General features: G+C 42.1%; 1 protein-coding gene across 1 annotated transcript in view; it reads left to right on the top strand.

Annotated features, from left to right (window-relative positions):
• Positions 1 to 13,707, top strand: part of LOC138285009 (uncharacterized) — a 597,004-nt gene that overhangs the window by 67,360 nt on the left and 515,937 nt on the right. The window contains exon 3 of the mRNA XM_069224423.1: positions 3,671 to 3,715. Coding sequence (XP_069080524.1) covers positions 3,671 to 3,715 — 45 coding nt within the window. The remainder of the gene's footprint in view (positions 1 to 3,670; positions 3,716 to 13,707) is intronic.

The raw sequence follows: 13,707 nt of genomic DNA, 5'->3' as shown, positions 1-13,707 counted from the left end.
AATGTAGAGCAAACAGGAATAATGTACCTACACTCTACTGAAAACAATGTGGAAGGAACTTGCTTCCACCAAGAAAGGTCAACATGTTTCGTGCCTCACACTAGTCCAATCGGGTCATATGGCGCTTCTTCAGGACCAAAAAACAACAATAACTTCTCCTGGATTTATTTATAAACTCTATGGAAATTATACCAAGTATTTCTCCTGTTTGTTTCTTGGTCTTTGCCTGTAGGTTAGAGTCTACTCCTACTTGCTCATATCTCAAATTCTGCTTATTGGATTTTTGTTGTTTAGTCTTGTTTTATTCATTAAATTAAGCTCTATTTTTCAAACAGGTGTTGTATCTTTTTGTGTGATGTTTTCACTGCTTTACTGTTTGAAGTGTTGCACAAATATGTTACATGGTTGTTGCCTCTAAAGTTCAGATGACTTCTGTGCATCAAACTACCAGGGGGCAAGCAAAGGTTAATTTAGGAGGTGCTTGTGACTTACCCTGATTAGGATTGTGGTTACTGTTGGGACAGGGTGCATACTTCTGCCAACCAGAACCCCAATTTCTAGCAGAAGGTGACAAATTTAGTCATAACCTATAACTTATTAATGTTGCACTTGAAACAATTTTCATTAGTTACTTAAAAGTGTGTTTTTAATGTTGTTTAGTTGGTCCAAATTCTTTACGGAGACACCATTTCTATTAATATGGCTGTTGTTTTCTGGTTATGTTCATCATGTTCCTGCTTATTACCACTCCCAATCAGTGTCCCCTGCTTGTTTCCCCCCCACCCCCAATCTTTGCAAAGCACAAGAGACTGTGATGTAACTGGTTATTTTTCTTAGAGAGCATGTATTGTGACTCAAACTTCCTTCATGTACTGAATATTTCAATCCGAAGGACACTTTCACAAGAAGTTCAGATGTAGACCTGTTAAAATACACTGGTGTATGGGTCCTTGTTTGAAAAATATTTCATATTGTGTTGTGCATTTCCATACAGCAACAGTGCAGAAGCTGCTAAAGAGGGTTAGTATTCTGTACTTTATTGGGACGATCTGTATTTTGATTTGCCCAATGTGTGTTATCACTAGTCATTCCATGCTGAATTTGCAGTTTTTGCTTATTACCTATTCATAAAATATATATAAAAAAACCCTTGGTTTTGGGGATGGGCCGGAGCTATTCCTATTTCTCCTAAAGATGCTGTTTGTGTTCCTTGTGAATTTGACTGATGATTAGAGAGATTTTCTTGATCATCTATTAGGTGGGGATGCCGTCCATTCTTCCTATGAATTTTGATTATTATGACTTAGAATAACTCCAGTTTCTGTCTTTATACCGTGCATCTGAGCCTTCAGGTCATATATTTTGCATTTCTCTGTATTTTGATATTTTTGTAGTAAAACCTTTTAAATTTTTCATGATTTAAAACTCAGTTATTGACTTGTCCCAGTTACTATTTTATCACTGTGCTAAATCAATGTTTGGTCCGATGTTTAAGTTGGTGTTCTTTAATACTAGATGGATACTCTGCAGAACAGAATCTCTGCTGGTCAAGTTTTGGGGTGCCTAAGCTTTGGGGTTCGGGATTCAGCTTCACAATCCTTAGGAAAAAACATCCCTTCAAAGATACACTTTGAGGCATCTGGCTCTGAGAAAGACTTCTCACTCTTGACTGGCTCAAGCTCTCTCTTACCTTTGCCCGAGAGGGGTCACCACGCTCTAACGCCTTGTATCTGGTAGTCTGTAAAATGGAGAGATTTCACACTGTAAACCTTATGGTAATCAGGAGGATCATCTTCCTGCACTATATGGAAGCCCTTGAGTTTGCTGGCTCCTCAGCGGGAAAAGGAATGGAACATGCCTTTCTGTATGCTAACCAGGTTTGTTAAATCTTCTCTAAAGGGTCATTTGATATATTTGACTTGGCCTTAGTCTCACTTGATAATCATGTGTTTTTTTTCTCAACATTATACAGTGGATCATTAGAGTGATTCCGTATTCATGCCTGTATTAGGTGAAAGGCCTTAGACAAGAACTGGCCCACTCTCTCTCTTGCATGCCCACACCAATCATGTGGGATAAATTATCCCCAAGCTTAAATGCAGCAATGGACGACTCCATAGAGGCAGGTTTCCCCTATCTAGATGGCATGTTGGACCATGGGGTAGACCCAGGAAATCGCTGGATCATCTTAGAGATACAATATAGAGATACAATAAATATAGATTGAATTTGTAGATTTGTTGTGTGTTAAAACACACTTGGTTGATTGGGTATCTCAGCAAAATCTGAAAACCACCTACAGCAGCAACGGTTTGTGAGCCTCGTGAGATCAACTCTGTATATATTAGGTGCTCACTGGTCCCACAAAGGTTGTGCTGTCTCAATCTTTTAAATCCTCCATGAGCAAGTTGCACAGTATTGCGCCTGGCCGGAGAAGTATCCTATCTGATAAGCAGTGGCTGCGTAGGCTCTGCGGAGGGCACGGCACAACCATAAACATTATTGCGGAGGTTCGGAAAGAGAGAGAGGAGACTGTTTCATGGAACCTCACCACTGGCCCTACGCTTCCCGAAAGTGTGGCTTCGGTATGAAGGGCAAGCTGAAAGAGAAAGTTGTACAATGCTGCCAAACCTCTTAATATGCGAGTAATAGTCAGTTACAAAATCATAATCATTCAGCAGAAAGTGGAATGTAACTTATCAGAGCTGCTGCAACACTGGAGCAAGTATGCAATGCAGCTACTTAAGACTTTATTGCCAGAGATATTGTTGATGGTTATTGGGGGGGGGGGTCACATGTTTTCTAGTTCTTTCTGATACTATTTGTAGTTTCTTTACTGTATAGGTGAGGCAATAAGCAGCTGTAATAAATAAATCAGATGGGAGTTGGACCAGTCAGATTTTTTTTAATGAAGATTAAGATTTGTTTAATACACTGTATTATAGATTATGTTTTATTCTTGTCTTCCATATTTACACCAATGATAATCTCAATGTGTGCTATTTACCACCCTGTCTCATCAAACTTGTACACTACAGTGATTTTTTTTAACAAAATGCTTAGGAAAAACAATGCGAGTGGCATTCTAAAATTCACTTGAAATTCAGCAAATTTGGCAAACTGCACAGTTTGTGAAGTTTGCTAAGTATCCCAGTTTTACTTGTGGGTAACGAATACCACAAAATTATTTCGTGAAAAACATATTTTTGCAAGTTAATTCCTTATTTTAACATGTTTTTTGCCTCTGCTTTTTTCCACAGCTATAATTTAACAATATTTTAGAATTTATTTTAACTTCTCAAACATTTTGGTGTTCAGAAAGACTGCATAGTTTTTGGAAGTTTTGTAGGAAGACCCTTCAGAAGCTGCGTTCCCCCTAAACTTGTTTTAAAATTAAACATAAATATGCCTTCCTGCGCTGGAAATGGTATCCATCTTAGTGACTGTCTCAGGTTGGTATGGTGACATGTTTCATGACAGTTTTTTTGTAACTTTTCCGGGCACTGTTTTGTGATTTAATTGCATATTAAATAATTGCTGAAGGGGTGTCCTGTAATCTTAAATCATCAGTGGGTAGTTTAACTTGTACAAACGTAGGTTATTTCTGCTTTCTGTGCCAGAATCTGAATTCTTTCTTATGATATTTATATTTTATGTTTTGTTTTTTTAGGAGGCGTCTCTTCAGCGAGGTCTACCTAGTTACAAATGCAGACAAGTAAGTTCTGTCAATGCAATATGTCTAACGAATTTATTAACGAATTTAATAAAGGAGCAAATTCATGTGTGTAGGCTAAGTAATGAACTATCTCTGGGAGTACCTTTTGAATTTTTTGTGCATTTTTAGATTGTGTCAAGGGAAAGTTTGCACGCCCTTGAAGAAGCAAAAAACAAGAGCATTTCCCCTTACTGTCTTGTGGGCAGGACTCCATTGTGTTCTTATGGAGAAGGCCAATTCATTTTTTATTAATTCAGTCTATTTCTCTTAATGATTTCATAAGGTTTAAAAGCTCACTAAAAGTGAACTGGTAAGACATGCCTTGAGCTATTATTTTAAAGGACATTGTGCAGCTGTCCATCTCGGATATCTGCAGGTAGTAGGGTTATATATATGGGGTTACATAATTCAATGTTTATTTCTTCCCTTTTCAACACAAATCATCTGATGTAACTAAGAGCGAAGTGGAACTGTAAGGTTTTAGGAAGCTTCTATGAACCCTTAATGCTTTAATGGAAAGGAAAGTATCCATAAATTGTACACCAAATTATAACCCCTACATACATTTAACAAATGTAAAAGTACATGGCCTTTCGTTTTGAATGATTGCACATTTAAAACATATTTGGTGGAAGCTTAACATCAATAGGACAAATATGCAGTAAAGTTCATAGGGAATCGTTATCCACAGCTGTGTGAAGTCCGGATGCATTTTGCTCTGAACTCCCTTAACAATATTTTACATGGGTTGTTATACATTTCAGTACATCTTGCTCAAGATACACAGCCAATCTGGGCATAACCCAGTGTTCCACATATCTTAATATTGTACCAATCATTTATAAGCCCCATACATTTGACCATATACTGATATAAGTGTATGACAACATAAAGTCAAGCAAAGCAGCAGTTTGTCACATACACTCTTGATTTCCTAATTTCTCGCATTCTTGCAGTGATTGCGAGTTCAGCATAGGCTAGAAAACTTTCGGATATTCTGCAAGCTCCTATTAAATTTCACTAAATAGAACCTGAAATCAAATGGATTGTTCATTCCCTCCTCACAAATGAGTCTCAGGCTCCAGATTGCCAAGCTCATGATATCCTTTGCTTCCACTGTCAAAGGGTCTTTCATGTGTTTTTTTTCTTCTTGTTTGATGAATAGGTTTCATTTCGACATAAGGTTTAAATCATTGCTTAGGAACTCAGGCCTAGTTAACAGGAGGTAAAATCCATTTGGTAACACTAAACAAATCAGGAATACCCACCCTCAAAAGTACTACCTCAAGAAGCTAGGTCCCTCAATCCCCAGCCAGGAGGTCACTGATTCCCACAATCCTCTGTGTATTTGATCTTTTGCTTTTTGTATAATGACATGGATCTTTCATATGGATTTGTGAGCCTTGGCACTATTAACAGAGATATAGGCACAACATTTTTATTTTACAACCTGGCAGTCTCATTCCTTCTCCCTCTTTTGCCAGTATTATGTCTAATGCCATCCTGTTCTCTATAGCAATCTTCCTATTAGCAATGATCTCATCTGTTAGCTTGCTAGGGCTGAAGAGGTCTGTCTTGCCAAATCATTTACTAACAGTGCTAACTTACTTATTCTGTTTTTTGCTATCCTTACTGGAGGAATTATAACTCCAAAAAATCCAGGGCCTCTTGACCCACGCACACATCATCTCATTCCTAGTGCGGCACACTCCCTGGCAATCTATGGGAGTGATACATTCTGGGTTGGAGGAAAGACCATTAACAATCCCCATCCATGCCTCAGGGAGGTAAAAATAGGTCTGCAGCTAACATATAAAGAAGACTCCTTTCTTTCCTATTTATACAGCGTGCAGGTTCGATCAGGACAAATGTTACGGGGGCACTAATTTCTCCTTACAAGTACTATTCCCCTACTTCTTTAGCATGTTCTCTGGTTACTGACACACATTGAACCTATTATATCATGCCCAGGGCCATTCTGAAGCACTACTGTGTTATAATTATGAAACCATGCCCTTTCTTTTAATAGAATATGCTGGTCACCTATGGTCTAATTCTGTGTTTTGCATGTATTTGATATTATGAGATGCTATGCTCTCTCTAATAAGGACCCAATGAGCCATCCATATGACCTTGTATGATCTAATATTTCCCACAAAAAGGCGCAACTTACAGATTTCATTAGGGGAACAACACTATCAGCCATATTTTCTTCAATATATGCTGAAAGATGTGCGCAAACAAAGTTTGGATACATTCACATTGTGTATATATATATGTGTGTGTGTAACAGCATGACATAATTATTATCCTTATACTTTTGCAGAAGATTGGCCCAGGCTCATGTTGAATCAGTGGTGGGCACCATAGGAATACCAGTTATTTCTGCTTTTGTCTCAGACTCCAGTGCTTGCAGATAGTTCTTGAAAACAATCAGCAGTGTTGTGATGATCAAAGCTGGTACAAAAAAGCACAATACAGCCATTATCCAGGGCCACTTCCTGGTATTTCTTGCTAGCGTCTCAGCCATCACACATGGAGAGGCCACTACTACTTAATGTGCTCCATTTTCCGCTTTTATCTGTCCACTGGTTGGATACCAGAAGGCTTCCTGGACCTTAGCTTCTAGCCTCTGTCTGTGGCAAACGGAACTAGTACCTCTTTCTACGAATTTGCTCTACTCCGTTGCTGGCCCACAGGAACTGTCTCCTTTCGGTATGAGATCCAGTTCATTTCACTACTGTACCTGCTCTCAGAAGCACTTGGAACAGGCCATTCCACTTAGGTGGAAGACAGTAACACCTGGTGTGTGCCTTCGTGTACACGCAATCAGCTGGCTGCAAAGTATGTCCTGATGCTTCTGACGGCTTCAAAAGGGCCTGCAGAAATTGGTCTCCAAAGTGCGGAATTAATTCATGAGACAACATTTTGCTACAGTCGATACATGACAGTTTCTCGCAGGGTATGCCTCTGTCTATTTGGGAGATATGCGAACAATCACCAGAACATATTTATACCTGTAGGTAGGTGGCATTTCAATAAAAATCCATCTGGATACAGTCAAAGGTTTCCCGTGGTGTAAGAAAATAGCTTGATTCTGTTGCTGTACTTTTGCCAATATTATACTGTGCACAAGTGCTGCAGCGTTTAGGCAGTTTTTCAGCTAATTTTCCAACGTGGGTGATGCCAGTATTGAGAAAAGAGTATAATCATGCCCTTTTGCCCTACATGAGAGGGTCCATGGAACAAAGGGTCTTTGAGGGCCACCGATTGAAGCAAATTCAGCAGTAAAACAAATCTCCCAATTGATCGTAGCCATATCTCCACCTCTGTTTTCGCACATTCACCTTGTATCCTCTTTTGTAATTATTCTTGTGTTACCTTTTGTTGCGCGTGGTGTGGATCAAAATATTTATCATCTGTCCAAGAATTTACCTTTGGAATCCGTACACATTCGTGCCAGATGTATCAAAGTACCGATTTGCATTTCCTAAATAGAGAATTTTAAGAAATCGCTATTTGAGGAATGCAAAATGGTATATAAGAAAATAGCGAATCCCTAATAGCGTTTTTTTTTTTTTTAATTCACAATCGCAATTAGGGAATCGCTGTTAGGGAATGGGACTCCATTCATCCCTATGGACCATAGGTGCGAATGGTTTTGCATTTCCTAATTTGCGAATTCCTTTTAGGAATTTGTAAATTGATTAATTCATATCCAAGGGCGCTTGGGGCCTAAAGCCCCCTTTGAACAACCCGTCCCCCCAAAACAATTGTGATCATGTAAAGCGCACATATGCCCCAGGGGCATGTGTGTGCTACTTGGCACACTGCGCTACATGGCACTTCTAAAAATGCATTTTTTAAATGCATTTTTAAAATACCACATGGTTACCACGAAATTGGATTTGGTGGTAATTGCATTTCCTAACTACCCAGTTCGCATTTAGAAAATGCATGTTACATGTGCATAGGAAATCACAAATAGGAATTCCCTAATTGCAATTTCCTATTTAGGGAATTTCAATTTGAGATTCCCTATTCAGAGTCGCAGTTGTAAAAATCGCTAAAAATTGTGATTCCCTAAAATTGCACTGTAATGCCTTTCATACATCGTGAAAGGCAATTTTGCATTCGCAAATGGTGGAATCTTGCAATTCGCACCATTAGCGAATGCAAAATATCTTGATACATCTGGCCCATCATCCTTAGAAGATGTCTGAGCTTGTTATATTATTATTGACACATTAGAGGGTAATAAAAGAGCTTGCGAAATTTATTTTGTCAGTGTGTGGAATCCTGGTAATGAAGCGTTGCCATCAATGTTTTTTTATTTTATCAATAATGGCAATAATTCAGAATCACCATTCATCAGTGAAAGGTACATTCGCAAAACAAGGTTGTTCCAAAACATGTTTCCACCATCCAAACTTCATAGAGAATCAGTCATGTTTATTTTCTGTATAGGAATGCTACATTGCTTGAATTGTTTCCTTTAAAAAAGGTAAAGACAATCTTTATCTCAGTCCAAGAGTCCTGAACAAAGATAAATTATTTCAAAAACATTTTGCAGGGAAAAAAATCAGTTTGTTTGGCGTTTGTTCAAAATAAACCTGGGTGGGGTAGTGTTCCCTCTTTTCCCTGTCTTCTCTACATTGTATGGGTGGGAGAGGGCGCAGGAACAACAGAGTACTGGAGAAAACATGGGATCATCCCATTTTTCACGTGAACCTTCCTGGTATATGCAAAGAAAATGTACATCTTGTGGCATCTTCTTCAACCTTGTTTTATGCGGTCCACTTGACCAGAGTCGACATATATGACAAATAAATGGCAGGGAGCAAGTTGGATACCCACATTCAATTCCCAATATGAGTGGCAGCTAATGCAGAATAACATTTGCAAGCCTAAAGTTGCCTAAAATCAGGAGCTACTTTTAATGGTGTAAAACAGAATCTGTGTAAATGTGTTACTTTTGTCTGTACCCAAAACACATGCTCTTATTAGGACAATCATTTCAGCAACCTATGCTGAGTAAATTATTTTCAAATCACTTTATTTCACATAGAACATACAATGTAAAATACATACAGACAAAAGCCATTTGTAAAGAAAAACACAATCACAGGTACACTGGTTATGCCTAGATGTGGGTACGGCAGTTGGAGCTGAACTGTTCTCATGAGGAGCAGGGTCAAGACGGATTTGCATATGGTTGGGTCCAAACTGAGGTGCCATGGTGGGCAAAAGAAAATGATGGATTGGGGTGCGGCGTGAGCGATTGCCAGTGGCTGAGATTTATTCAAGCGCTCCATCCATCACCTTTTTGTTTTTGCATTTATTGCCCTCAATGCATCAGGTTTGTGCAGACATGGGTCCCGGGCTCACTGTGCCACTGGCCCCAAGCTATACCTGACTGAAGGTCCCTCACTACGGCGATACCAGTCCTAGGTTGCTTTTGTTCCGGTTCAGGGAGGACCTGGAAGGCAGTTCGGGTTGAACTGTTCCCATGAGGAGCAGGGTCAAGACTGATTTGCATATGGCTGGGTCTAAACTCAGGTGACATGATGGGCAAAAAAACGATGGGTTGGGATGTGACCCAATTGATTGCCAGTGGCTGACATTAATTCAAGTATTCCATCCATCACCCTGTTGGTTTTGCGTTTGCTGTCCTAAGTGCGTCGGGTATGCCCTTATGTGGTTCCCAGGCTCACTGTGCCACTAGAACACTATATTTGGCTGAAGAGCCCCAGCTAGGGCCAAACTGGTCCTAAGTTGCATGTTTTCCGGGTCATGGAGGACCTGGCCTGGCATTTCAGAAAGGACTGCTCCCACAAGGAGCTGGGTCAAGACTGATTTGCATATAGCTGGGTCCAAATTAAGGTGGCATGTTGGCCAAAAAACTGATGGATTGGAATACGACTCAGAGCGAATGCCAGTGACTGAGGTTAATTCAAGTATTCTATCCATCACCTTGTTGTTTTTAAATTGTCGCCCACTTTAGTTTAGGCCCCTGCTGATGGTCCTAATCTGCCTAAAGTGGAGGGACATGTTATTCCACTGTGGGGAGGTGTGCAACTATGCAATCAGTTACAAAAAAGCAAGCCTGGGTCATCAGCAACAGTAGTATCTGAACAATACAGTGAAATCTTAGATGTTTCAGTAGTGTCCCCTCCTTTGCCGCATCAGGAGCCCGGTGCACAGCCAAACGCTATTTAGGGGGGCATCATTCCTCTGTTATGGCTGTCTCTGGGATTGTTATGTTGACTGTTTGGCTCCCTGCCTCCTCCCTCAACCGAGCCACCTCACTAGTATTCAGCAATAGTTCCTCAGTGCTAGAAGTAGGTGTCTCAGTCACTAGTATACCATCCTCATCCACAGTAATTCGTGCCCTCTGAGTGGGTGCCGGCAAGTCCCCCAGCACCATCTTATGGGGTGGGCCTGTCCATCTCTGTTGTCATCTTTGCTTTGCAGCAGTAGGGCTGGCTAGACCTCGTCTGGCCCTGTCTCACAATTCCAGCCTCTCCCACTCTTCCTTCAGCCTTTTGAAAAAGTGGCAGTGTCCATTGTAAATCACTCTCGGCTTGGCTGGGAACAGCAGCATGTTCCGCACCCCCATCGCTCTATGTTTGCTTAAGAGAGTCAAAGGATATGTACTGTTAATGCGCTATTTGGGTGTAATTGGGGGAAAAATTTGAATTGGGCAACTCTCACATTGTTTAGCTCCTCTTATTCACTCATGTTGCAATATGTCATCTCTGTCTTAAAAGTTCAGACTGTGATGTCGCTGGGTCGGGGGGTCAAGAGAGGTGCCGGAGCCAGTACCCTACAAGTGCCTTCCTCAGTAAGTACCTTGCATAATCCAGTAGAGAATAGTGTGTCTGTGATCAGCCTTCTCTGAAGCATTCCAGTGTTCCCCTCCACTCACTCAGGGAAACCAATTAATCAGAGGTTATTTCTATGAGATCTTCTCTCTGCATCCTCCAGTCTGTTGTCTAGTTGATGTGAGATATGTGCAAGTGATCTGACCATTGTTCTCAGTTCTGCTACTTCCGCTTGCAGTCCAGCGACTGTTTCTTCACTAGCTAATGTTCTGTTGTTGACTTTGCGCAGATCCGTGCACAGGAGGCTTATTTCTATGGATAGTGAGTCTATTTTATTTTCCAGTAGGTGCCTCATTTTTTCTATAGCAGCTAATATCACGGCACTATTGATGCTGGAGGCCATTAGGGTGCTATGTTGTGTATTCCTGTCAGTAGATGCATGTGTTCCCATGGCTTTATCAATGCACCTGTCCATCTTGGTTTGCTGAGAGGATAGTAGGGCCCATAATGGGGTTATATGATAATATGTTCTAAGTCAAGCCTGTGTTTAGTGTCTCAGTGAGGGATATACCTCTTCTATGTTCTCCTTGAGCTAACCTCTTTGTCTGGGTCTCTGCAGGGAACTTTTTACTGCTGTATCCCCGGAGGCAACTGGTAGTATCCCCCTGGTACCAAGTAGGTCTTTCCGCCTCTATCCTGATGTTGTCTATGTTGTCCAGGCGCCCAGATATTTCTGCTCCCCGGTCTTAGTATCCTGTGAGTGACAGTTTAAGCTCCCGAGGTAGCGTTTGCCCCAGTAATCGCTGCTGCACCCAGGGTCTCAGGACCTGTGATGGGATCAGCTGCCTCCTCTCTCACCACTGGTCCATGTCTTCTTCTTCAGTGTATGGAGGCATGCGTTCCAACCACTTAGTCTCAGTCCCTCTGTGCTCCTTAGCATGCTCATCCAGGTCTCCACAGGCAATGAGGCCTGCCCTTTGCCTTTCATCCGGAGATGCCAGACCTGGCAGTCCAGGCGCAGTGAGCCATCTCTGCTCCCTCTACCGTGAGGCTCAGCTGTGGTGGTTGTGTCCCTCCGTCCTCAGGCCTGCCACTCAGTTTCCGCTCCCCACCGGAGTCCCTTGCACCGGGGACACCGGCGGAAAGAGAACCTTCTCTTTACCTGCAATGTGGAGTGCCCAAGCTGGGCAGCCCCAAAGGAGCAGGTTGGCACTGCCTCCAACACCGCACGGCTCAGTCCTGTCAACCACGTCTCTGCGTCATAACAGTTGTCACCGCAGTGCACCAGTCACAGGTTGTCTATTTTTGGGATAAATGTCTGCACCAAAAGTGTCATCATCCACTTCCATCTATCAAAAAGGCAGCCTAGCTGCTTGCAGTGCACCAGTCACAGGTTGGCTATTTCGGGGATAATATCTGCACCAAAAGTGTCCATCATCAACGTCCATCTATCACATAGGCAGTCTAGCTGCGTGTAGGCTGTTTATATGTTGTAATTCTCAGGAAGTTGCAGGAGTTCTGCCAGTGTTGCCTAGAGCTCGCTTCTTATGCATGCCGTCTTCCATCTTACCAGACCACTCCCCCTTGAACTACACTTTTTAAAGTCTACAGGTGTTGAACATGTACTTTCAGTTGTGCTGCAGGCTGACAGTGGAACATCATTCTTATTCTACAAAGTGCCACTTAATCATTGCTTCTTTCTTACACGCATGCAGACACCATTTGTTAAAGGAAAGTCCCTTGTTTATATTGCAACCCTTTAAAATACCTAGCAGCCTTCAATGGTAGACAATAAATTATAATTTTTTAAAATCCTCAAATAAAACGAGAAATCTAGTAATGTGACATCCTTAGAAGATCCATGGGGCGTGAATTTGAGTTAAAACCTATAAAGCCCAATAGTGGGTAGCCCAAGCAGTGCCACTAGGTAAGATTGCTTGTGTTCTTTTCAATATCAGCCTCTTTAAATTTGCATGTCTCATCGATATGCTGTGCTAAATAATTTGTATTCTATTCACCATTATTTTGTAACCTCTCCTCCTCTTCAGTACTTTTAGAAATAAACTTTTCAGCTTGGATCTGTAGAGAAGTATTGGGAGAGCCCTCACCAAGGAGGAGATGTTCTTTCACCTATCGCTTCATGTAGGGCTTGACCTTGTCCCTTTTGTGTCTCCTTTTATAACATCCAATGCCGAAACTTTCTGCAGGCAATGTTGCCTGGGGCTGCAACTGGAACCACTGCCCCAGCAGGCAACTCAAGCCCAGAAGCTGGACTCCAACTTCTGAAGAGCACTTTTTAGTGCACCAGGATCCTGCAGGAGCAGGGATGCTGAAACCTGCCGCAGGTATCATTGCCATAGGCCGCATCAGGAACCACTGTCCCAGCAGGCAAAACAAGCCCAGGAGGAGGGCTCCAATGACCGAGGAGTGCTTTTTAGTGCACTGGACTCCTGCAGGCAGGTGCAGGATGTGCCCGGGTGGGTGCCTGGGTGAGTGCCTGGGTGAAGAATGGGCCAAGAGCGGGCCCATCTGCGCCTGTCTGAGGCCGAATGAGGCTGGGCTGGGCCCTTCTCTTCACTCTTCAACTTTGTTAGCACTTGGAAACTGCCTGCCCATGACTTTAAGGAACTAAGTTGGTCCCCTTACATCACTTCCGTATTGTGACTGGTTATTAATGGCTACCTGTCCCATTTAGGCTCATGGTATTTTGTATTGAGGGGCTCAGGTGCTTTCGATATTGGAGAAAAGGAAAGTTCTAAGCTCAAAAAGCCCTAGACCCCAAGAGCATGACCATAGACACCTTTTTTGCTCGGGTAGTGGGTATTACTACAAAGGGAATTGATCTGGCAGAAAGACGTCTGTCTTTAGACTTTGAAAGTTCCTCTGTTATTTCTGCACCCACAGATGCCAGCCTGTGGCTTCAGGGGAATCTGAACTACCTCATTATATTGAGAAAGCACTGCCCAACACTTCCGTCCCTGGCACTCTCCAGAATTTCCAGGACTTGTTGGCCCAGCAGATGCCCTTCAGCTGCTCCCAAGCTGCCAAGCTTAGGGCTAAATCTGTACCTCACAGGGCTGTGGATATGTGTGATAACATCCATGGTATTTCGACTACCCCAAACATAATTTTCCCTGATGCTTTTGATGGCCTTATGTGGGCCCCCCT

Source organism: Pleurodeles waltl, chromosome 3_1 (assembly GCF_031143425.1).
Source record: "Pleurodeles waltl isolate 20211129_DDA chromosome 3_1, aPleWal1.hap1.20221129, whole genome shotgun sequence".
Taxonomy (NCBI): domain Eukaryota; kingdom Metazoa; phylum Chordata; class Amphibia; order Caudata; family Salamandridae; genus Pleurodeles; species Pleurodeles waltl.
The sequence above is the reverse complement of the archived record's forward strand: the minus strand, read 5'-3'. Positions and strand labels throughout refer to the sequence as shown.